Source organism: Cryptomeria japonica, chromosome 4 (genome assembly GCF_030272615.1).
Source record: "Cryptomeria japonica chromosome 4, Sugi_1.0, whole genome shotgun sequence".
In the NCBI taxonomy this organism is placed as follows: domain Eukaryota; kingdom Viridiplantae; phylum Streptophyta; class Pinopsida; order Cupressales; family Cupressaceae; genus Cryptomeria; species Cryptomeria japonica.
Genome location: NC_081408.1, coordinates 244,486,009 through 244,512,102, shown reverse-complemented (window position 1 = coordinate 244,512,102; position 26,094 = coordinate 244,486,009). Strand labels below are relative to the sequence as shown.

The window sequence follows — 26,094 nt, the reverse complement described above, 5'->3', positions numbered from 1 at the left end:
CAGTATCTCATTCCCTCAGTTCGTGCATTGTCTGTAGGTATTTGCTAGTGATGTATATTTTAACCGGTTAGCTCAAGGTCTTGTAACTTAATGGTATGTAGTATGGTTCAGTCCCCACTAAATTATTCTTACACATTTGTCCTTCCTTATCGTATGATGCCCCCTCTTTCTCTGATATCTTCTTTAGTGTTCTTTGACTCTCCAATTTTCCAAGAATCTTTTCAGTTTGGCAAGTCACATGACACATCGTTCTAGATCATTTCAAAGTAGGTTTAATCCACATAATGGTTGCCCTTCCTGTAGTCATGTTTAGCTGTTAAAATTACATCTGAACTAATCATTCCAGGTTGGAAGACATCTGCCATGTCATCCACCACTGGCCTTATCACATCACTATTGCCAGGTTAACATCTGTGCAATTGGCATCCACATCCACTATTCTTCATGCCATGCTTTCTAGTGTGTGCTCATGATTGACATGATCCATGGACCATCAAAAACTAAACCATATCAAGGCATCCTCACTTTTGACTTGTAAGTTGAAAGATCAACTCTGCTAGTAATGAATAAAAAAAAACCACACCCTACTCTTTGGAAGCTTAATTTTCAATGAGCAACTTTTATTGAGGGAGTTATATTTATTATTGGGTGCACCCATTAATGCTTGTTTCTGCATCAAACTTGCAATCACTTGTCAGTTGCACCCTAGAAATTTATTAAAATCTCATGTAGATTCATAATGTTTCTCCAATTCCATTCTCCCAACAAAACATAAACAAACAGGGCTGGTCATTGCTGCACCATTTAGAATAAGCACTTCTGCCGATAAGCCACATTTATCATATCTCCAGACATATTCTGTAACATTAAAAAATCTAAACAAGGTTGAAACAAGTTTTTTGGGTTAAATGTTCCAATTAATTATGCCCGTTAATTACATTTAACACTGGCACCTTTACCCTAAATGAGATCTATCAAACATTTAGGCCTCTGTTATTGAAATGCGGTATATTACAAGTTAGAACTTTTTCCATTTTTTTAAATTGGATAGAATAATAGAAATAATTCACAGATTATGCAGATGCATGTAAGGATACAACCTTGAGGTCGTTAGTGAAGGCCTTAGATATCATTACCTTGTAATTATGCTTCACCATGTAAGCCAAGAATATCTGCATGTAGAATTTAAAACTTTGGAGGAATTAAAAATAATGTAATTGAGGATTATATGTGTTTGCTGCTTCAAATTCTTTGAGGCTACGCGTAGTTCTTTGTGACTTTGTATACTTATGCTTATTTTACTCAGTCACTAGTTCTCATTAAGTTACTTCTTTGCAGAATGTGGTTGAAGATCGAATCAAGTATTGTTTAAGTCAAGTTGCTGGGGATTCAAGTGAGTGTGAAATGTGTTCCGGAAGTGGACAATGCCAACAACGGTCAGCGTAGAAATTACACAAGAAAATTGACGCTTGAACCAACATATTTATTGCTAATTCTGAAATCTTGCTATTCACTTTTGACAAGCTTCAAAGTGGTTAAACATTTTCTGATGGTGATTGTACTTTATAAATTGATTCAATCGTACAATAGTTACAGTTTGTAATCCTCCCTTTTGTAAATGCCCTAGTTTTTGCCCTAAAATCACAATTCCAAGCTCATTCAAATTGTATTTTAGTCATATGACATATCTAATTCATTAAGGGAATTCAACCATAGGAGAGAGTTAGGATAAGGAGACATGTTAGTGTGCCATAAATGATCCTCTACCCTACGCCCAAGAGCGGATATACCATGATACCATCCCTCTTGGCCATCATGTGGCCCTTTGCCATCCATATGAGGGGGTGTGCCTAGTGAGGCATCCCATAGCCTTTCCCCTCTTATTGTCACCCTTATTCTCCTCTTTATGATTGGAGTAACTTAATCTAATGGTCAACCATGGTAGATGTTTGGGGTAACTACAATAGGGTGTCCAGAACATCCTTCCCTTCTAAGCCCAAGGGCGGGGCACTCCTTGCACCCTGTTGGCCTCATGGGACTACCTGTCACCACCATGAGGTGGTGTGCTTAGGAGAGGACCTCATAACTGTTTCCCCTTGTATTTCCTCACTCACCTTGCCTTGATCGCTTGTTGCTTATTTGGAAATCATATTGCTACTCATGCCTAATATACAGAGTGTTAAATGCATATATATTATATTAGCATATTGCTGTATTCATCAGGTATACATATTTAAACATATATAATTCTAATCTGATCTATGGCCTGATTGCTGATATATTATGGATTGATCTGCACTTTACGAGCACCAATACTAATTCAATTGCTTTCCTTGATTGAGGGATTGTTGTTGAATGATTGATTCTATGAATGTTGATTTGATAGAGTGATGTTTGAATGATGAATTGATTGATTTGAATCTTGATAGATTGATTGACTCCTTAAAACACATTTGATGATTGATTTCTGATTTCATGATGTGAATTTATGATTGATGATGTTTTGATTGCTTTTTTATCCACTTTTTTGGATTGATCTTTGCTAATTGATAGATTGTTTGATTTGACCTTTGCTGACTCATATATTGCTTGATTTTCATATATTGCTTGATTCTTGATGCATTGATGAGTGATGATGTATTGAGCTTTGCTAGGAGTGATCTCCCCTTTATACTTTCTAGGTGAAAGGGTCATAACCTTTAATAAGATTTGAGTCACCATTTTTCATTGTTGCCTTTGAGAATAATAAATTATTCTCCAAATTGATCTCCCTTGGATGCCCTCCTCAAATGAAACCTTCCCCTTATTATATCTCCCAATGTGAGGAAGAGTCACACCTCTTCACCATGTCTGCCCTTTGCAATAGTCAGAACCTTTCACAATTACCATCCTTTGAAAGAGTCACAACCCTTCAACACGTCTCCCCTTTGAATGAGTCACTTCCTTATTTTCCTCTCATTCTTTTCTTCTTCCATTAATCCTTCCTTAATTCCTATGTTCACCATCCATTTAAAGAGTCATCAACTCATCTCTCATTATTGTTGTCTTATTATTCAAATCAGATCTGCACTTATTCAGATCAGATCAACACATTCAAATCAGATCTGCACTTCTGATTGTTGATTTAAAAGGTCCCCTTCAAATCAAGTTCTCTTCTCCCTTTTATACCTCATGTTTGAGGGAGTCACAACTTTTCATTTCATGCCTTTTGACCATTCATTAAACTTATCTAAATTTTAATTATTTTAATTTTATTCTTTATATTTTATTTCTAATTTTATTTTTGTTCTTTTATATTTTAATTTTATTGTTAGTATTTATTATTAAATCCTATTTCAAAATGGGGACATTACACAGCTGGAAGGATTTGCAGCGAGAAAGAAAAATTAGTCAAGCACACCAAGATCACACGTTTTTCTGTTTGATTCATCTGAGAACATTTTGTGGTTATTCAAATATGTGCTGGGTTGATATTTGACTTATGTAGTACTTTTGCAGTAAATGATTAATAAACACCAATGCCTGATGTTAGGTCAAAATTGAAATTTGTTTATGCATTATAATCAGATGGGGTCAATAAAGTATTAAACATTATATGCAACGTTTCTCTGAGTTCCTGGGGTAGGGGCATCCAGGGATGGCGTAAATTTTTCGAAATTTTGGGCATGGCAAGGTGACCGCAGGGGGATCACTATTAAAATAATCTAAATTAAAAGCATTTAAATTTTTAAAAAGTAAATACAATGTGCTGCATTTGCAATGACAATATTTTAAAGTGTTTAGGAGATTTTAACTTTTTTTCCTCATTTTTCTAGTGCACCAAATGAAGCAGGCTGTCTAGTCCTGCAAAAGGGGATGCCCCTGCAAGTCCCCAATATGTTGGGGACATCACCTTGACGTGGAACAGTGCTTATATTGTATGAGCAGGTCATGAAAGTATTATAAATGGATGACTGTACTTTTGCATCTTGCTTTAATGGTTGCAAATGTGTGTGATTTGCCTTTTTATTACCTTAATTCAAGAATAAAAGCTATCAATTTGCTTCTGCCATTGTCCCATGATTTCTCTTATTTTGATTTTTAATTATTATTTTTTAAGAGAATAAAATTACATCTCACCAATAATTGAACAATGATAATCAAATAATTATGCCAGGATAAAGTAATTTGGAGCAATACACTGAAAGAAATGTGGGATTAAAATAAATAAATTGTATTTAGGTGGAATTCAATTGATGAAAAGTATAGTACAAGGTGTTTGTAATTGATTTGTTAGGATTTTAGAAAATATGGTTAAGTAGATGAATGTTTAAGAATAAAAAAATCTATTGTCATTTTGGGTTAGTTTTCACGTGTAGATTTGAATTTATGTCCATTTGAACTATGTTGCTTTTTGCTATTTAAGTCTTGTCCATTACATTTGCAAAATCTATATTTGCAAATAAGGAGTGTTTAGGGACACTATTTTGGAGCTTGTGAGGCAAAGTTTAATACTCCTTTAGTCAACAACATAGGATAACAATGTAATGACTTCTAGAAAAAATGAAAATAACAAATAATCATGCACAATGCTTAAATGTAGTCATATAGTTCTAGAATAGATGCTCAATTTTCGCTCTTTGAAGGCTAAATACTAAAGATTCAAGATGTTTATATGCTAGATCTAGACATTTAAATAGATTACATTTAGTTCTTAAATACAACTCAAAAGGTGTAAGTGTAAACTCCATTCTTTAGGTTGATGCATAATGACTAATTTGAAGGATTAGGCTAGCCTAAAAATGCTGAATTTGAATTTTACAATTCAATTGATGAAAAGTATAGTACAAGGTGTTTGTACTTGATTTGTTAGGATTTTAGAAAATATGGGTAAGTAGATGAATGCTTGAGAATCTAAAAAATTATTATGTCATTTTGGGTTAGTTTTTACGTGTAGAATCAATTAGTACGTGGTGCATGGATTTGAATATGTCCATTTGAATTGTTTCTTTTTGCTATTTAGATCTTATTCACTACATTTGTAAAATCTATATTTGCAAATAAGGAGTGTTTAGGAGCACTATTTCAGAGCTTGATAGGCAAGGTTTAATTCTCCTTTAGGCATAACCATAGGATAACAATGCAATGACTTCTAGAAAAAAATGAAAATAACAAATAATCATGCACAATGCTCAAATGTTGTCATATAGTTCTAGAATAGATGCTCAATTTTTTTCTCTTTGAAGGCTTAATACTAAAGATTCAAGATGTTTAGATGCTATAAGATTTAAATAGATTACATTTAGTTCTTACATTCAACTCAAAAGGTGGTAAGTGTAACCTTTCATGTTTCAAGTTGATGCATAATAACTAATTTGAAGAATTAGGGTAGCCTAAGAATGTTGAATTTGAATTTTAAATGTTTTGGGTTCATTTTCACAAATTGCACAAGGCTTGGTAAGGCCACATGAATACATGTAGATGGGGCTAGGTGAAGCTCAAGCTATGTGCTAAAAATTGTCCCTTGTATATTTATCATTGCATAAAGTTATTGGGTCAAAGTGAGCTTGATATAAAGAGAAAAAATACAAGGTATGAAATTTTCATTGTTGTAATATTTGATAGTGAGCTCGCACATGCCAAGATAACTTGCAAAATAGAAATAACTTTCCACAAGAGAGTATATCAAGATAATAGCTTTCTTGACATGGGTAAGTGCACCAAGATGGTGAACAAAAAGGGGGTATAAGTGGCCACTTTTTTTTTTATGATTTTTGGAAGTGACCGCATCCTGAAAATTTGGTACCTATTCGTGCGCTAGGCATAACTTGCATCAAAAAAATCAAAAATGCAATTTTTTTTTTAAAGTGTATAGAATCTAGTGTAGAACAATAATATATAATATATTTTGAATTTGGTCAAGTATATCAAAAATTATTAAAAAAATGGTAGACATATGTCTGTGAGGATTGTCAAGGCACTGATAAAGAAAATTAAAGTTTACTATGCTAATGTTTTTAAAAAATTAAAAAACTTATATGGTCAGAAAACTAAGATGTGTGAGATTATGGTGGTAATTTTAGAGATACCCACTTCATCATTTGTAAACCTGATGACGATGAAGTCAAGAAATCATGGTGGAGGATGAAAAACGTGTAAAGGAATAAAAAAGGGGGGAAAATGGGCTTGCAAGCCTTAGGGTTGTTTTCCAACCCTCTTACCAAGCCAAAACCCGCACGGGTTTTGAAGAACCAAAAGTACTATTCATAGTTCTTCATAACCCATACGGGTTATGAAGAACTAGAAATATATTTTTTTGTTTCACAAAACCCGTACGGGTTATGAAGAACTAAAAACATTTTTTTTGGTTTCACAAAACTCGTACAGGTTATGAAGACATAATAATGTACGCTTGTAAACTTAGCATTTACTACACATGTTTTAGACATACCTAGATAATGTGTGTTTATGTATGTATATATGCATATCTATAGTTATATATACATATATTTATATAGATATATGTATATATGTTTGTATACATGCATGTACCTCTTCTTTTCCTCTCTCTCTCTCTTGTCTTATTGCCCCCATCATTGTCTTTGTCTATTTTGAGCCCTAATTATCTTCCTTGAGTTCTATCTCATCTCTCTCCCCCTCACACTTCTCTATTTTTTGATTCCTACCTCATGTCTCTCACCCTCTCCTCCTCTCTCTCTCTCTCTCTCTCTCACACACACACACACACACACACACACACACACACACACACACACACATTATCCTATCCTATTCTCATCCTCTCCCCCTTCTCTCTCTTTCTCTCCCCCTCCCTCTCCCTCCCCCTTTCATTATCTTAAATCTCTCTCTCTCTCTCTCGTTATCTTAAATCTCTCTCTCTCTCTCTCTCTCTCTCTCTCTCTCTCTCTCTCTCTCTCTCCTACCTATTCTCCCCATCTCTACCCTCCCTCTCCCTTCCTCTCTCCCTCTCCCCCTCTCCTTTTCCCAATCTCCCTCTCTCTCCCTCTCCCCCTCTCCTTTCCCCAATCTCCCTCTCTCCCTCCCCCTCTCCTTCTCTCCCTCTCTCCCTCTCCTTTTCCCAATCTCCCTCTCTCTCCCTCTCTCTCTCCCCCTCTCCTTTTCCCAATCTCCCTCTCTCCCTCTCCCTCCCTCTCCCTCCCTCTCTCCCTCTCTCCATCTCCTTTTCCCAATCTCCCTCTCTCTCCCTCCCCCTCTCCTTCTCTCCCTCTCTCCCTCTCTTTTTCCCAATCTCTCTCTCTCTCTCTCTCTCTCTCTCTCTCTCTCTCTCTCCTTTATCAAATCTCTCTTTTTCCCAATGTCCCTCTCTCTCTCTCTCCCTCTCCCTCCCCCTCTCCTTTTCCCAATCTCGCTCTCTCCCTCCCCCTCTCCTTCTCTCCCTCTCTCCCTCTCCTTTTCCCAATCTCCCTCTCTCTCCCTCTCCCCCTCTCCTTTCCTCGATCTCCCTCTCTCCCTCCCCCTCTCCTTCTCTCCCTCTCTCCCTCTCCCTCTCTCCTTTTCCCAATCTCCCTCTCTCTCCCTCTCCCCCTCTCCTTTCCCCAATCTCCCTCTCTCCCTCCCCCTCTCCTTCTCTCCCTCTCTCCCTCTCCTTTTCCCAATCTCCCTCTCTCTCCCTCTCCCTCTCCCTTCCTCTCCCCCTTCCCCTCTCCTTCTCTCCCTCCCTCTCCCTCCCTCTCTTCATCTCCCCCTCTCCTTTTCCCAATCTTGTTTTCTCTCCCTCTCCCACTCTCCTTTCCCCAATCTCCCTCTCTCTCCCTCTCCCTCTCCCCCTCTCCTTTCCCCAATCTCCCTCTCTCCCTCCTCCTCTCCTCTCCCTCTCCCCCTCTCTCCCTCTCCTTTCCCCAATCTCTCCTTTTCCCAATCTCCCTCTCTCCCCCTCTCCCTCCCCCTCTCCTTTTCCCAATCTCTCTCTCTCCCTCTCCCTCTCTCCCTCTCCCTCTCCTTCTCTCCCTCTCCCCCTCTCCTTTTCCCAATCTCCTTCTCTCTCCCTCTCCCCCTCTCCTTTCCCCAATCTCCCTCTCTCCCTCCGCCTCTCCTTCTCTCCCTCTCTCCCTCTCCTTTCCCCAATCTCCCTCTCTCCCTCCCCCTCTCCTTATCTCCCTCTCTCCCTCTCCTTTTCCCAATCTCCCTCTCTCCCTCTCCCTCTCCCTTCCTCTCTCCCTATCCCCCTCTCCCTCCCTCTCTTCATCTCCCCCTCTCCTTTTCCCAATCTTGCTTTCTCTCCCTCTCTCCTTTCCCCAATCTCCCTCTCTCTCCCTCTCCCTCTCCCCCTCTCCTTTTCCCAATCTCTCTCTCTCCCTCTCCCGCTCTCCTTTCCCCAATCTCCCCTTTTCCCAATCTCCCTCTCTCTCCCTCTCCCTCCCCCTCTCCTTTTCACAATCTCATTGTCTCCCTCTCCCTCTCTCCCTCCCCCTCTCGCTTTTCCCAATCTCCCTCTCTCTCCCTCCCCCCCTCTCCTTTCCCCAATCTCCCTCTCTCCCTCCCCCTCTCCCTCTCCCCCTCTCCCTCTCCCCCTCTCCTTTCCCCAATCTCCCCCTCTCCCTCTCCCCCTCTCATTTCCCCAATCTCTCCTTTTCCCAATCTCCCTCTCTCTCCCTCTCCCTCCCCCTCTCCTTTTCCCAGTCTCGCTCTCTCCATCTCCATCTCTCCCGCCCCCTCTCCTTCTCTCCCTCTCTCCCTCTCCCCCTCTCCTTTCCCCAATCTCCCTCTCTCCTTCCCTCTCTCCCTCTCTCCCTCTCCCCCTCTCCTTTCTCCAATCTCCCTCTCTCCCACCCCCTCTCCTTTTCCTAATCTCACTCTCCCTCTCTCCCTCTCTCCCTCTTCCTTCCCCAATCTCCCTCTCTCCCTCCCCCCCTCCTTCCCTCCCTCTCTCTCCCTCTCCCCCTCTCCTTTCCCCAATCTCCCTCTCTCCCTCCCCCTCTCCTTCTCTCCCTCTCCCTCTCCCTCTCCCCTTCTCCTTTTCCCAATCTCGCTCTCTCCCTCTCCCTCTCCTTTCCCCAATCTTGCTCTCTCCCTCCCCCTACCCCTCTCCATCTCTCCCTCTCCACCTCTCCTTTTCCCAATCTCCCTCTCTCTCCCTCTCCCTCCCCTTCTCCTTTTCCCAATCTCTCCCTCCCCCTCTCCTTCTCTCCTTTTCCCAATCTCCCTCTCTCTCCCTCTCCCCCTCTCCCTCTCCCCCTCTCCTTTTCCCAATCTCCCTCTCTCTCCCTCTCCCCCTCTCCTTTCCCCAATCTCCCTCTCTCCCTCCCACTCTCCTTCTCTCCCTCTCCTTTTCCCAATCTCCCTCTCTCTCCCTCTCCGTCTCCCTTCCTCTCTCCCTATCTCCCTCTCCTTTTCCCTCCCTCTCCCTCCCTCTCTTCATCTCCTCCTCTCCTTTTCCCAATCTCGCTTTCTCTCCCTCTCCCCCTCTCCTTTCCCCAATCTCCCTCTCCCCCCCTCTCCTTCTCTCCCTCTCTCCCTCTCCTCCTCTCCTTTTCCTAGTTCTACATAGCCCGTACGGGTAGAACTAAGGCCAAAACTTCTAGTTCTACATAACTCGTACGGGTTATGAGAAATTGTGAACATTGACATATAAGGTTTCCATAACCCGTACAGGTTATGGGAAAATCTTTATATATTTTAGTCCCAACGGCCTAAAAAATAGCATTGCAAGTTGTTTGAAGGCCCCACTGCTTTTGCACATGATTTTCTGGGACAGTAACAGTCAGGTTTTCATATTCTTTTGTCACTTTTGCTTTGGAATGATTGATTTTTAAGTTATTTTATAATTGTTACTTTAGATAATAACAAAATCATGATCATTTGTTCTTTTTTTGCTTTGATTATGATTTATTTGTCTTGTATTTTGGTTTTTTTTGAAGTTATTTTATTATTGTTACTTTAGATTATAACAAAATGATGATCATTTGTTGTTTTTTTTGCTATTTGATTGTGGATTGTCATCATGATGTTATGTGTAGGACAATGGGAAAGAATAAGAGAGGAACAAATGAACAAAGAGAGGAAACAAAGGAAAGACAAAGGGAGCGTATGAAGAGATTACGTGAAGGTACGCCATCTAATGCACCTAATGAAAGTGATGAACATTCAACAATTGAAATTGATATGATTAATGCACCAAATCAAAATGATCAACATACACCAATTCAAATACATATGATGAATGCACCTAATGAATGCAATGAACATAGGCCATTTGAAAATGATTCGGTGAATGCACATGTTAATGAAGTTGAAGAAGATTTACCATTTGAATTTGATGTGATCAATGAACATAATACACCTAATGAAAACGAAGAGCATGAACCAATCTTAACACCTCTTAGAATAATTCGTAGAAAACCAAAGTTCCTAATAGATATTGATGAAAATATTGTGAAGCCAATGCATGATAAATTTTTTGAAAGAACATGTAGAAGAACGGTTAGAAGAATTTGGAATAACTATTTTGAAAACTTAAATCAAAGTGGAAGATGCTAATTAGTTGTTGAAATGATTAAAAATCTGAAATTTAGAGAGACAATGAAAATTTTGGGGTTAAGAACATTCGAAAATAATAGTGAAAGAACCATTGTGAGAAATCTTTTTGATGCATACCAAGCCATTGGTTCAAAATCACGTGCTAAAGATGCTAATGTTACTCGTCATGTTCTCACATCAACCATAATGGGAAAGGAAATGAAAAAATCTCGTTTAATAAGCAAAACAAGCAAGTCATTAAGGATAAGTAGAACCACATTACACTATGCCTTAGAGAGGCAAGAGAAAATTGAGGATCCTAACAATAATTCTTTTTGGGTATTCTCCGGTAGACTCCCACGCAAGGACAAGGTTGTTGTTGATGCACTAAGAACGTTAATTGAGAGATTTTGGCATGACAACACAAGGGTTTCACCCAACCAAAGAAGATGTTGTTAGAAGGCGAATTGGAATTAGTAATCGTGAGCCACATCCAAAACACCATTTAGATACAACTCAAACCATTTTATGTTAAGATTAATCATGCACGTACTACATGTTGTAGGGTCCATGTTGAATTTTCCATGTATTATGATATTTATCGCTATATCTGTTGTACTTTGCACACTAACGATGTTTTGCAGGAATGTGGTCTACAAGCACCTCCTAAGTCACTGAGAGAATTTATTTCAAGTGTACGATGTAGACGAGATGATGGGTGCATTTATTATAAGATGATGTGTTTGAGAGGTTCTTGTCCTACATGTGGTGGTTTGCAACAGTTGCATAGATGCCTACATCTGGATAGCACACATGAAATTGGTAAGGAACTAGTTTCTATTGGAAAATATAAGTCAGTAACATATGGTGTTAAAGATGGAAAAGAATTAAAGAGGCGTGAGTTAGTGAAAAGGGATATATGCGTAGCCGATTTTATGAAAATGTTTCAAGAGAAACTAGTATATGAGTACATAGGTCACACACATAAAGCTAGATGGTTAGATGAGCGATTCAAGTTGTGTAAGGACACTTTCCCCCTCGACACTATTGTCTTTGTCGTTGATTTTGTTGAGAATTATACACTAAAGCCGCAAAATGAAGTACAATCTATGTATTACCACTCTACACAAGTTACAATTTTTGTACTCATAGCATTCATGCATGCACATGATAGCACCGAGGAGGACAGAAGGGTTATAAGAGAATATCACTTCTATATCAGTGATGATCGTACACATTCCTCAGAGTTTGTGCAAGGATGCTTTATAGTCTTCTATGATAGTTTAAGGGAAAGAGATATAAGATACAACCAACACTTAATATGGTCGGACAATTACACCGCACAATTCAAGAATGCAAGGATGTTCTACTGGTTGACTAGGATGCATGTGACAAGTGGTGTGCAACATTTTTGGAATTTCATTGAGGCAGGGCATGGAAAGGGAGAGCATGATGGTGCGGGAGCATGTGTGAAAAGAGCTCTTACCAGAGAGGAATTGAAGTATGAAGGTGGTGCAATGTTAATAGATGCAAAAACAATTGTGCAATGGTGTAGCTTTACGATGGGACCAGGTAATGCAAATAAGTCTATGGTTTCTAGATATTTTTGGTTAATAAGTGAATCTAACATTGAAAACTATCTAGATTGTTGTACAGTTACTGGATCAAGTGACATGCATTTATTTAGAAGTTCAAATGCAACATCACTAGTTATTTATACTAGATATATTGCATGCTTTTGCACTTCGTGTATGCATTTTTTGTGGGATGAATGTGAATCAAAAGAGTGGGTTGACCAATGGTCTTGTAGACCTTTGCAAACCCTAGATACATATCAACTTCCTAGAGCACTACAAATGAACTGGATTGAAGCATCAGTGGATTTTGACCATGTATCAAACATAGTTGAACCAAGTAAAGGGTTGTAATTTGCTACAATTTTAAGCTTAATTTATTAGTATTAACTTATATCCTTCTATTAAATGCAGGTCATGTATATGCAGTTATTGCGGATGAGAACAACGAAGAAGGAACAAATTACTTTTTGTGTCGTTGTATTGAGGCCAAAAAGAAATTGACTTCTATAGTGGTTGATGGAGAGGGTATTGAGTACCCAATAGAATCTGTTGTTGTGTCAGGGACATGGCTGAGAAGGTACCACGTTGTTGTGTCGAGTTGTATTGAGACCTCTTAAACTCATTTATTTAGCAGTCATTGTATTGATTTTGGCATTATTCTTCTATAAAATGAAGGTACCCTATCAAAAATTCTAATGCCTGGTTGTTTGAGGACTTTGAGACACATAGACATATTCTTCATTACTCAAACCTTCTTGTTGCAACAAATATTCATTTGATTAAATATCGTGGTAGACCTCTTAACAAGGATTTGTGGAAAGTTCGTGAATCAGACCACGAGGCAATACTTGAGACACTAAGGGTTAGAGCTGATCCAAAAGGTTCACTTGATTGATTTTGGGCCATCTAGAAGAATAATTCTACAATATGGTAGAATAATTTTGACAATTTTGTATATATCTTTTGCGAAATGTTGTAACTTCGCTTTTTTGGATGTGCTCTATATGCATATGAGTTGTAATATGCATATGAGCTATAATGTGCATATGTAGATGCCAAATTTTGTTTATAAAAACATCAATGAGTTGTAATGTGCATATCTAGATGCTAAATTTTGTATTAAAAAACAACAATGAGTTGTAATGTGCATATCTAGATGCTAAGTTTTGTATAAAAAAATGAGGAGTTGTAATTTGCATATTTAGATGCAAAATCTTGTAAATATAAACAACAATGAGCTTGATAGTTTATATAAGATGCCAAATTTTATATATGAAAGTGTCCATGGGGCTGATTTGCAAATTTTGAATATGAATATGCAATTTTTTTTTCCAAGTGTTTTGGGAAAGTTTTGAGTTATTATTGAATTAACCGATTTGAAGGGCTAGTAGGAATAGTCCGAATCCGAGATAAGATTTTGGTAGGCAGTGACAACACGACCCCATAGGTTCAAACAAATCGTCCATAAGTGCCACGGTCTCCGAGTTAGGCTACGTCAAAGTTTGACTGTTTTTTCCGCTTTGAGCGCTCAAGGGAAAATGTCGCTACGAGGTGGCTCGTAACGATTGGACGTCTTGGGGAGTGAGACAAGGGCACACCTAGCGTAAACCCGGCCACCTGGACGCGCTCGCGCTGACGGTTCGTTCCCATGACAAGCAGAACGAAAGATGCACTATTTTGCCACCTCTCACTGACGGTTTTTGATGCGACAGAAAAAATCTCACCACAAGAAAACAAAATCGAGTTGCCCAAAATTGAGATAGGATTTTGTAGGCAGCAATAACACGACCCCATAGGTTCAAATGGATCGTCGATAAGTGCCACGGTCTCCGAGTTAGGCTACGTCAAATTTTGATCGTTTTTTGCGCTTTGAGCGCTCTAGGGAAAACGTCACTACGAGGTGGCTCGTAACAATCAGACGCCTTGGGGAGCGAGACAAGGGCACACCTAGAGTAAACCCGACCACCCAGACATGCTCGTGCTGACGGTTCGTTCCCACGACAAGTAGAACGAAAGATGCACTATTTTGTCACCTCTCATTGACAACTTTTGATGGTTTTTGAAGCGGCAGAAAAAATCTCACCACAAGAAAACGGAATCGAGTTGCCTAAAACCGAGATAGGAATTTTTAGGTAGCGACTACACGACCCCATAGGTTCAAACGGATCGTCCATAAGTGCCACGGTCTCTGAGTTACGCTATGTCAAAGTTTGACCCTTTTTTCCGCTTTGAGCGCTCAAGGAAAAACGTCACTACGAGGTGGCTCATAACGATCGGACGCCTTGGGGAGAGAGACAAGGGCACACCTAGCGTAAACCCGACCACCCGGACGCGCTCGCGCTGACGGTTCGTTCCCATGACAAGCAAAACGAAAGATGCACTATTTTGCCACCTCTCACTGACAACTTTTGACGATTTTTGATGGGACAGAAAAAATATCACCACAAAAAAACGGAATCGAGTTGCCCAAAACCGAGATAGGATTTTTTAGGCAGCGACAACACAACCCCATAGGTTCAAACGGATCGTCCATAAGTGCCACGGTCTCCGAGTTAGGCTACGTCAAAGTTTGACCAGTTTTTCTGCTTTGAGCGCTCAAAGGAAAATGTCACTACGAGGTGGCTCGTAACGATCAGATGCCTTGGGGAGCGAGACAAGGGTACACCTAGCGTAAACCTGGCCACCCGGACGCGCTCGCGTTGACGGTTCCTTCCCACAACAAGCAGAACGGAAGATGCACTATTTTGCCACCTCTCACTGACAACTTTTGATGGTTTTTGATGCGACAGAAAAAATCTCACCACAAGAAAACGGAATTGAGTTGCCCGAAACTGGGATAGGATTTTTTAGGCAGCGACAACATGACCCCATAGGTTCAAACAGATTGTCCATAAGTGCTTCAACTCTTCTTTTATAGGTGATGAAATGATGAACTTAAGCATGAAATGTCTTAATTGGTTCTTGAAATGATGAACTTCACTCCATAAGCACGAGTTTATGAAATAATAACTTCACTCCAATCTCTTCATGCACGAAGGACTCAAAGCAAATTCACTCAATCAAAATATAGATTATCAACATTACCGGTATTAGTACTTGGGTATGCACAATATGAGCAATAGATAGTTTAAAAGTATACGCCATATGAGTTACAAGTAATGAACAAATTGGATCACATTTCAAGACATATACACAACTAACAAATTTGATCACATTTCAATAGCAAATAACTAAGTTTCAGGAATATCATGTTTCATATATATCAATGAACAAATTGGATCGAATATCAAGTTTCATATATATCAAAATGAACAATAATCATGTACATATATCAAAAAATGGCATAGATGCCAAATCAATAATAGTTACAAAAATGTGGCATGTGCCATGTGTCATGTCTATCAAAGTCGATATATACATATACAAATGTCGAATATATAAAAAATTGGCCCTTTAATGACCACAACTATAACTATATGTCTCTATCCCTATCTATGATTGTGGTGGATCATCAAAATTGAGCCTCTTCAAAGTAGTATGTGGCTCTGCAGGTGGCTACACAAGGACAATTCAAATGTCTAATCAGATATATTTTCTCAATATAACATCAAAATAACTAAATACTGAACTCTAAATTGTTTGAAGTTGAAATGTTGATTACCTCATCTCTGTCTTCTGCAATTCGGTGAGGCTAAGGATCCGTGGGATGTTCTGCAAGAGGTTGTAACTGGTAAAACAACATTAATACATGTTAATGACATATATGTCAAATAACACATAATAACTAAAAATGAATAGAGTAAAAAACTAAAGCATACCGGAGCCTCAGATGGATGTGTTGTGGTCGTAGAAGGCAAAGTCATAGATGAATTAGTTACGACCATTTCCTATATCCATGGTAAGTGATCCAAAAGGAGTTAACTAGACGGTTTCAACTCCGTTGTGCACTTGGTGAAAAGGAGTTGATCTAAGACAGACATACCTTTTTCCTTGGTCGTGTTGGATCCCATAATATACGTGTAGGACTTCTACTGAAATGGAATGGTAGAATAACAGTAGGAAGTTTGCAAGGGCCTATAATAGTTTAAAGACAATCATACAAGTTAATAACCCAAAGTTGTTGACAAACTAGATAAAACAAATATTTTTAACATATGTAGAAAAAATGCACACCGAAGCCTCGTATAGTTCTCCTGTAACCTTAGGAGGTCTAGTCGAATCTGATGCAACTACTACCATTTCCTGTATGAAAAATAGTAACATATGATATAGACATAAAAGGTTTAGTTATTTTGAACAAGCAAGGATGCAATCCAAAGTGAATATGAAGATATCACCTCTTCCCTCTGCTAAACCTCATCGACATCAGGTGCATTCATTAATTCCGTAAACCCCATATGTTTCTGTATATAGAACAAATAAATTAAGTGCATTTATCAATATCTACATATACATGTTTAATCATAATACATTTCAACAATTGAATTTAAATTGTAGTGAATTACCTTCTGTCGTTTGGGTGTCCGAGAGGATGTCTTTTTTTGCCTCGGAGTGCTAGAGGATGGCTTTCTCACACGAGATGTCCTCGAGGCAGGTGGGGTAAACTAATGGAAAAAAATTAACATAAGGGAAAAGAGTATGTATTTAATATATCACTTAAGTAAAAAATATATAAATCTAAATGGTATCGCATAACTATCTTGGCCAAAGTCAATGGCTGAAAGTGTGATATCATCAAGTTGGGACATCTCAACCACTGATAAGCCCTACAAAATATCAAGTAATGATACATATAATTAACAAAATATATTTTGAATCCAATGTATTATTATATTTTTAACAAATTTACAAATCTTTACCTCTGGTGGCGAAACTACTCGTGACCGTGGAGTCGACTAAACAGTATGTGGTGTACTCCCACCACTTGTTGCACCCTGCAATGCATTTTATTTATATGTCACTTTAAATTGTTCTAAGAATAAAAATTCGTTTCTTTTTATAAGATTTAGTCACTTAATTGATAACATGTCATAAACAAAATTAAACGCACCTGTGTCTAATAGAGAGGGTACAACATATTGAGCAGTTCGTCGGTGAGGGCCACATCCTCTGCAGTGGAAGCATGACATCTACTCCCACAACATGTACACGAATGAGATGTTTGTCCGCGTCAGTGTCTACACCAGAACATACACCCTGACAGGTGGGACACATATGCTGAATTGGTTGGCTCGTGCCAAATGATGCATGAGGTGCTGCTGATGAAGGAGGTGCCACTGAGGAAGGAGGTGCTGCTGATGAAGGAGGTGTCATTGATGAAGGAGGTGCTGCAGGTGCTGGTACATCCTTTGCTCCGACCAGCTGTGTCCCATGCTGAACAATGACATCAGTCAATGATGCAGCTGCCTGAAGAGTCTGTAATTCCATAGACTCCTTCAAGGATATAGGGACAGTGACATGAACCATGGGTTTAGGAGTTGTACGCCTCCTATGTTGTGGATCTAACACCCTATGGGCCCCAAGTCTATCCTACACAGAGCCTCTCCCTCTACGCTGAAATTATCAGACGTCAAAGTAATTCGGCTTCTCGCCGAGGATAAACTCACAATACAACTTTCTAAAAAAATATAGAGGCACCTCCCAATTATTACAAGGTGGTTGGTCAAAGACCATATACCACCTATCCCAAAAAGTATCTTTTAACCTAGCATGAACACACCAATGTATAGGAAACCGAGTCGTATTTAGTTCTAGGTTGTTACTGGTAATAGGATCGGTGAAAAGAGCACATATGTCAGCTTTAACTATGCCCTTTTTCTTCACTTGATCATATGACAACCCATCCGCATAAAATGTTCGACATCTATCCCTCCATGAACCCCATTTCGTAACCTCCCTAGATACCTCATTTGCACTATTAGCCATTGTTTCTAGTGTTCTGGCAAGGGTTGAGTGGTGCTCAAGCTTAGAGGTCCTCAACCTATTCACCAATATAGAAATTTGGGCACTATTTTGTGTAAGGCGATTGATGAGATCCTCTTGTGTGGCATCTACATGATCTAATGGAGGACGTGGAGGGTTTCGGGGTGGTGGTGGTTGTTGAGGAGCATCATTTTTAGGGTTTTGAGGGTTTTCTTGTTGCTCTTGTGCAATGTTAATAGGGTTTTCTTGTGTTACTTGTGGAGGAGGAGGTCTTTGTTGTCTATTTCATTTTTGGGGATTGCTTGAAGAATCTGACATTAAATTAATAAAAACAAAACTTAAATCAATTAAAAAACCCTAATTTAATTAAAATGCAAAGAAAAATAATCAAACAAATCAAATCTTACCTGTTCGACGGGGTGCCATTGTTGAAAATTGCTTTTGATGATGGGAAAATAAAAAATTGTTGCAAACTCGTGCAGGTTCGATGCTTTTTTTGGCTTCTCCTTGCTGTTGTTCCACGGGTTTTGGCGTTGAAAATGGCCAAAACCCATGGCCTAAACAAAAGAAATATGTTTCTCAAAACCCGTACGGGTTTTGAGAAACTTTAAATTTTTTTATTTTAAAAAAATGTTCCTCAAAACCCGTACGGGTTTTGAGGAACTTTTAGTTTTTTTAATTGTTTTTTCTCTAGGATTGGTGTTACCAAGCCTAACACGTTTTTGAAATTTTAGAACCCGCACGGGTTATGAAAATTTTTGTTTTTTTTGGCATGTGGCCACTTTTCTGTTCACCATCTTGGTGCACTTACCCACATGGATACACAAATGTACATATAACCTTGTTTTATATAGGCAAGGTGAGAGATGAGAGAAGTAGCTTTATGATGTGTCTCTAAGAACTAATTAAGTACCTCCATGCTAGAGTATGCCAAAACAAAATTGGGCACAATCTCAATTGAAGAAGATGACAAATCAAGACTATGTGAAAACTCTTGAACAATCTTCAAAGATAATAATGGTGTGACAATAGCTGTGTTGTAATTGTCATAAAAAAAGAGAGGTAACCCCTCAAATGTGTCTTCCAAATATGAAATATAAGAATCACAAAATAAATCTAATATACTTATCAAGTACTCATCCCACAAACTTGAATTTGAAAGGTAATGATCATCTTATAGAATTGAAGTATTGGAAGCCATGAAAACATTGAAATTTGAGGAAGCAAGAGGTGAAGGAGATGATAGATCAACACTAGATTTAAGTACTCCAAGGTTCAAATGGACATTCGAAGCCTTTGATTAGCTATCCACACTAGATGTAGGAGTGTTAACCATAGAGGAGAAATCATTGGGAACAAAGTGAGAGGTGTAGACATGAGAGAAATTATCAACCTTGCCAATTGCAACAATTTCTCTACATTGCAAATCTCAAATAATTACAAAATTTGGTGTAAAGTCAATAGTGTTCCTTGTCCTACCATGTGTAATCTTGTAATGTCCCCTATTTGGAAGTTGTCATGTTATCAACAATTGTCATACAACATTAATTGCATTACCAAATGTTATCATTCTTATTACTACTATTCCTGCATATTATAAATCTTAACCCTCTATATTATGGGCTAACTTGGTTACTATGTAATGTCCCCCATTTGAAGTTGCCATAGTTTCAATGATTTATCAATCATTACTGAACAAATTACGAATTTATCATACTTAATAATTTATTTCGTTGATCATAATCCATAATTTCTAATGCAATGTTCAACCCTTGTTACTACCCAGTCCTAATGAAGAAGGAGATGATTATGTTGCCAAAGTGCTTAGATACCAAAACACAATAGGATCCCTCAAAGTTTACGAATGCATGTCCTTACCCTATCTTGGGACCATGCCCTCAAATTTTACAGGACATTGATCCTTACCCTATCTTGGGAATCATCTTAGTGGCTGGATTTAGACTGCCCCTCTCTGAAAACAATTCAGTCCCTTCTTCTTAGATATTGACATTAGTAACAAGATTGGAATCATATATATATTATTCTTAATGTTTACTACTTTAAGAGTTCTTTCTGTTATATAATCGATTATTGATTTTGTTATTTGACTGGTTAATTACTTAAGACATTATATACATTCTTTCATTTATATTTTAGAAATAATTATAAATTTACTGCAAAACAGTATTAGAAAGAGTTTTCAATGCTGTAATAAATATCGATTCAACATATCGTTTATAGCATCAAGATGTATTCACTTATTGACATCGCCACCGATCTCAAGCCTTTACCTTTTTTCCTCCCACGTGTATCCTTTTCTCTTCTTCTGTGATGATCCCTGGAGTTCCAATTTGCGACATATGTATATCCCTTCACTTGCGATGGAAGGGATGTGTTTCTTCTAGAGTCACTTCTCCTCTAAGTGTGGTGTCTCCACGAGAATAGTCTTTCTCACTTTGATTGCTAATGTGCCTCTTCATTGATCCTAGTAGTTAGGAATAATCATGCCTTAGTAAACACCATCTTCAACATAATCGAACATAGAGACCAACGTGTATTTGGATAAGGGAAACAACGTACATTTATAAGGGAGTTTGCATTTGACTTTAGAAAATCGTGAAGTCTTATTTCATAAGATGATTTTCTGATTTAGATTGTCTTCTCTGTGGAAGGGTCATGATAGTCCGCCCTTCTCACAATTGCTTGTCTTCAAGCAATGATCGTTTTGACTGAATCTTCTCAATGTGAGAATCCTTAACTAACCCTTGAAGATTTAATCTTAAGACAAGTTTTCTCTCTCATCAATTATGATCTTAAGAACAACTTTGGTTAGTCCTATGGATATCTCTTCAAGACAAAGCAAGGGATGAGCTTTTTATATATTAAGATGATGATTAGAAGCATGACACACATCTATGAACTTTATTGTGGGATGATCATGTTGACTATGCCTTATAGAATGGAGACCTTTAGGAATTTGTTCGTTGCATCTTATTGTTTGTATGATAGATGTACCCCCAACACAATTGTTTGAGAGAGGATAAATTACTATAACATTTGTAAAGAAGTTTGATATCATGATGAATGACTATGCTCAGTCAGGCTTTGTACAAATTTTTGAATATGATAGTGTGTGATAAGCAACTTGTGAAATGATAAGTACTGTTTAGAGAATAGAAGAGCTTTTGGTACAAGGATTATTGATTATCACTTATGATTGCATAAGTGATTTTGAGGAAACCCCAATTGACAATTTTACTCTATCATTACATACAAATATGTCTAAATTTCTTGCTTTGTGGGTGAATTAGTCAATAGGTAAAACAATTAGTGAGATGAATTTCACAAAACGTATAACAGTTGTATTAATTAGAGAATTGTGAAAGATGTTTGATCTAGATGAGAACGTGAAAAGATAATAATAATAACCATACTTGACATCAATAATTAGAGTATGTATCTTGAACCCTCAATATTGGAGACTGATTAGTCAATGAAAAAATTTAGTGGGTAATGTGAATGTCACTAGCACCGTAGTTACCATCTAGGTGAGTAATAAATAAGGTTTCAATTTCTTAATTGCGAAAATTTGGCATCATTCCTTTTTTGCCATATAGTTTGTATGCATATAGATTGCTATGGTTGGATATTGACGAATCGATAGACTTAGGTGTTAGATTGAGATTAAATGTATCATGAATATATTGGATGGCTACCATATTTCTTTTCCTCTTTAATGACAATTCATGTACTCATCAAGTTCTTATATACTATCACTGTATGGTTTGAGAAATTTTTCTCTCAGACATTCTTCCTTCCTCTAGGTTTCAATAGTCCCTATGTTGTTCTTCCCCTGTTATTATGAGTAGAGACTTATGTTTGTAAAGGATAGGCCTAGGGTGATTAAAAACAAGCACACCATTTAGAGTATAATCCTTAAACATTTATAAGTCCTCATAAGGCATACTAATTAAACATATTCAAGGAAGGCACACACATACATGAAGTAATCACGTTGAAACATGTAAGATACAAAGTATCCATTCAAGACAAAAAGCATTCATGCTGAAAATACATGAAATAATTGTATAAGATACAAAGCATGGCCACAAACACATGGAAAGCATAAAGCAATTACATGAATACATGCAAGTCTTGGAGCATAAACATAAGTAATGCATTAAGCAATCCCCATAAATACAAATAAGTTATGTACACGTCATATAGAGGCACAAAGCATACATATGAAATACATACAAAGTAAACACTTTATGCATGAATCGAGTATGAAACATACACATGAATACATAAGACATGAGTCGTACACATGAATATGCATAAGGTGTAAAGATGAAGCACATAAGGCTAGAAACATCTACGTAAAATGTGGAGAATACTCATAAGGTATGAATATAGGTAAAGCATGAAGTGTACACATGAATAAATGCAATGCATAAAGCATGAAGCATACACATGAATTCACTTAAGGCATGAAGTATACATGTGAATACATGCAACACAAAATATACAGATGACACATAAACACCATAAGACATGAAGCGTACACATAAGGCATGAAATAATGGACAAGTGTAAGGCAAGAAACAACACACATGAGAATACATAAGGCATGAAGTAATGCACATAAGGCTATGCAAAGCACAAATCATACATATGAATACATGCAAAAATATGTAGTAATACACAAATTCACATAAGGTACAAGCATATATAAGAAAGACACTCAAAGAATGCAGATGGAGGAAACACTATGCAAACACATCAGTCATGAAGTAAATATGCTTAAGATATGAAGCTTTTGAGAAAGGCATACATAAAATGCGTATGTAATAGACAAGTTGAAAACACATCAATGATAATGTGAAGCATACATTAGGAAGGTGTGTGACATAAACATGCTGAAAATATGACAAACATGGAGCAATCACATAAGCATACATACAATACAAGCACACATGAGAAAAGTACATGCATAGAACATACAATGGAGCAATCATGCTAAAGACACAACAAACACATGAATATCCACAAATTTTGAGGTATATATACATGAAACATACATTTAAGAGAAATACACATAAGGCATGTGAATACACTTAAGGCAAGAAGCTTGCACGTAAAACATAAAGTATACACATAGGGCATAGAGCATATGTACAAATATATGAGCATACTCAAATGCATTCAAGGCATACCAATACATTTGAAACATGTGAACTTATATAAAGCTTGAAAATGTATACCCACTGAATAGATGCACAACATGAATCATAAATGCACGTAAGACATTGAATATGCACATTAAGGTATGTAAGGCATGAAGCCAATGAAGCGTAAATACATGTAAGGTGTGAATATATGCAAGGTATGAAGTTTAAGTTTAGGAATCACAACTATTCACAAGGTAGGAAGCATACACTTATAAGAGCAATGCTGGCTTATTTATAATTAACCCTAATTGTATGACGATTACGTAGTTTTGTCTTGCAAGATGGCATGATTAGGCTCTGATACCAATTGTAATGTCCCCTACTTGGAAGCTGTCATGTTATCAACAATTGTCATACAACATTGAATTCATTACCAAATGTTATTATGCTTATTACTACTATTCCTTCATATTATAAATCTTAACCCTCTATATTATGATATAACTTAGTTACTATGTAATTCTCTTATTTGAAGCTGCCATAGTTTCAATAATTTATCAATCATTACTAAATAAGTTACCAATTTATCATAATTAATAATTAATTCTATTATTCATAATCCATAATTTCTAATGCAATGTTCAACACTTGTTACTACCCAGTCCTAAGGAAGAAGGAGATGATTATGTTGCCAAAGCGCTTAGATACCAAAACACAATAGGCTCGCTCAAAATTTATAGATGTAGGCCCTTACTGTATCTTGGGACCATACCCTCAAAGTTTATGGGATGCTGATCCTTACCCTATCTTGGGAATCATTCTAATGGCTGTATTTAGATTGCCCCTCTTTGGAAACAATTCAGTCCCTTCTTAGATATTGACAATATTAACAAAAATGGAATCATAAATATATTCTTCTTAATGTTTACTACTTTAAGAGTTCTTCCTATTATATAATCTGTTATTGACTCAGTATACCGCTTATAGCACCAAGATGTATTCACTTACTGACATCACCACCGATCTTAGTCTTTTTCCTTTTTTCCTTCCACGGATATCCTTTTCTCTTCTTCTGTGATGATCCCCGGAGTTTTGATTTGCAACACATGATTATCCCTTCACTTGGGATGGAAGGGATGTGTCCCTTCTAGAGTCACGTCTCCTCTAAATGTGACATCTCCATGAGAATAGTCTTCCTCACTTTGATTGCTAATGTGCCTCTTCATTAATCCTAGTACTTAGGAATATTCGTGCCTTAATAAACACCACCTTCCATATAATTGAACATAGAGACCATGTATGTGGATAATGGAAACGATGTACATTTAGAAGGGAGTCCGTAGTTTACTTTAGAAAATTCTGAATTCTTATTTCATAAGACATTTTTTGATTTAGATTGTCTTCTCTGTGACAGGGTCATGACAAATCTAATAGATAGAAATGAGACTGGGGGACAATTTTGGGATGAAAAGGAGATTTGTGAAACATCCTTCGCCCATGTCAATAGTTACTTTCCCACAAACACTCATATGATTATTGTAGTGCCCCTACCCTACTCAGCTTTGTAAAACTGGTTTTGACCTTGGTTGACTTTTTATGTGGCATTCTTGAATGGTTGAATTACCATGAGGTAATGTTGTATTCAAATATTATAATTATTGTGTGTACCTGTTAATGTGCTTTCGCATCGATTCTTATGTAAGTTTAATTGGCCTCCTGATTCTTGTTATTAATCTTGAGCTAACATCTTCATGAAATATATATATATATATATATATGCTTGTGTGACTCTTGGTTGCAGGAGAGTCGTATGTACCTTTCTTATTGATTGTTGTAGTCTTTTGACTAATCCATTTGGGTTGGTTAGTGTTGTCTTGAATCTAAAAGTACGAAATGTGCATGTTTAAGAGTATGATCTAGTTTAGTGTTGTCCACTTGAAGGACTAGTATGGTAAATATTGAATGCTTATTTTGTAGTAAAATGAATGATTATCATCCTTCCTCCTCTCTCTCTCTAGAAATTAAATGTTTTTGTTATTTGTGTATTTATCTCTTATGTGAGTTTTCTTATTGCAAGAGAAAGGTTGCGATTTCTTGAGCCCTTGTGTGAGCCTTATAACGCTTATGTGTTTTTAGATCATAAAAGGGCTTTGGTTTGAAAGTTCATATTGGATATTGAGAAAAATTGTATGTTTACATTAAAGAATTCTCCATGTGTTTCATAGGAGTAATATAATTAAATTCTATCTTAAGTAATGTGCATTAAGATGCAAATAGTTGAATTATGTGAAACTGCCTTGTGGGTAAAAGAGGTATAAAAAGGGAACATGTTATAGTGGCTAAGAGTGTATTAATGTGTTCCATGAAAGTTTGTTTTATGTGTTTCATTATACCGATTTGATTGAGGACCTATTTTAACATTGCTAAATTGAACTTGCTTTTGGATATATAAAAATGGCTTAGCTTGACTAGAAAGTGCAAAATGAAAGATTTGTTTGATGTGAATGCATTAATATGTATTATTTAGTTGATAGCTCCTCACTTATCTTCTTACTGTACCTTGAAATTTCAATTATAGGTTGCAAATTATGATATGCGGTTGTATTGCATTAAAGTAGTGAGTGTTCTCAAGAGGTCTTGTATTATTGAAGGATTGTCTATCTGGATTTCTTGTTCGAAAAACTAAAACATTTTGTTGCAACCATAATGACTTGAAATGTCACGTTAGGCTGTTTGGCATCCTCCTAAAACGATAGTGAAATGAAAACGGTGCAATTAAAATGATAGACTTATAGTGAGAAGTTTCAGCTTGTAGTGTGATCTTGTTAATCTTGTGCCTTTGTAGGAAATAGTTTGATTATCAAACTCTCTTTCCCTTTTCTTTTCCTAAACCATAAGATTTTTAGAAATGATACTAAGAATGCATTGATTTAAAAAGATTTTTTTTT

General features: G+C 37.4%; 2 protein-coding genes across 6 annotated transcripts in view; both read left to right on the top strand.

The window, feature by feature from the left end:
• Positions 1-3,964, top strand: part of LOC131065525 (sirohydrochlorin ferrochelatase, chloroplastic) — a 52,451-nt gene extending 48,487 nt beyond the window's left edge. For 3 of the 4 annotated variants that reach the window (XM_059219761.1, XM_058000041.2, XM_058000044.2), the window contains exon 7: positions 1,339-1,605. In XM_059219761.1, coding sequence (XP_059075744.1) covers positions 1,339-1,446 — 108 coding nt within the window. In that variant the 3' untranslated portion in view covers positions 1,447-1,605. Of the gene's footprint in view, positions 1-1,338; positions 1,606-3,815 lie in introns of those variants that run through there. The other variant, XM_058000045.2, reaches the window with a different exon arrangement.
• Positions 3,965-9,957: 5,993 nt separating this feature from the next.
• LOC131065462 (uncharacterized) lies at positions 9,958-24,743 on the top strand. Of its 2 annotated transcripts, none has more exons than XM_057999962.2 (2): positions 9,958-10,066; positions 12,465-12,948. In XM_057999962.2, exons 1-2 carry the CDS (start codon positions 9,970-9,972, stop codon positions 12,668-12,670), a joined length of 303 nt encoding a protein of 100 aa, XP_057855945.1. In that variant the 5' UTR covers positions 9,958-9,969; the 3' UTR covers positions 12,671-12,948. The 2 variants fall into 2 exon arrangements, 1 of the variants encoding a protein (XP_057855945.1); XR_009111409.2 differs by lacking the exon at positions 12,465-12,948 and adding an exon at positions 24,561-24,743 and having other exon boundaries at positions 9,982-10,066.
• Positions 24,744-26,094: the final 1,351 nt, after the last annotated feature.

Coding starts and splice junctions, on each gene's coding strand:
- LOC131065462 (XM_057999962.2), top strand. CDS start 9,970: ATGTGTAGGACAATGGGAAAGAATAAGAGAGGAACAAATGAACAAAGA. Junction 10,067..12,464: donor TATGAAGAGATTACGTGAAG/GTACGCCATCTA, acceptor TATTAAATGCAG/GTCATGTATATGCAGTTATT.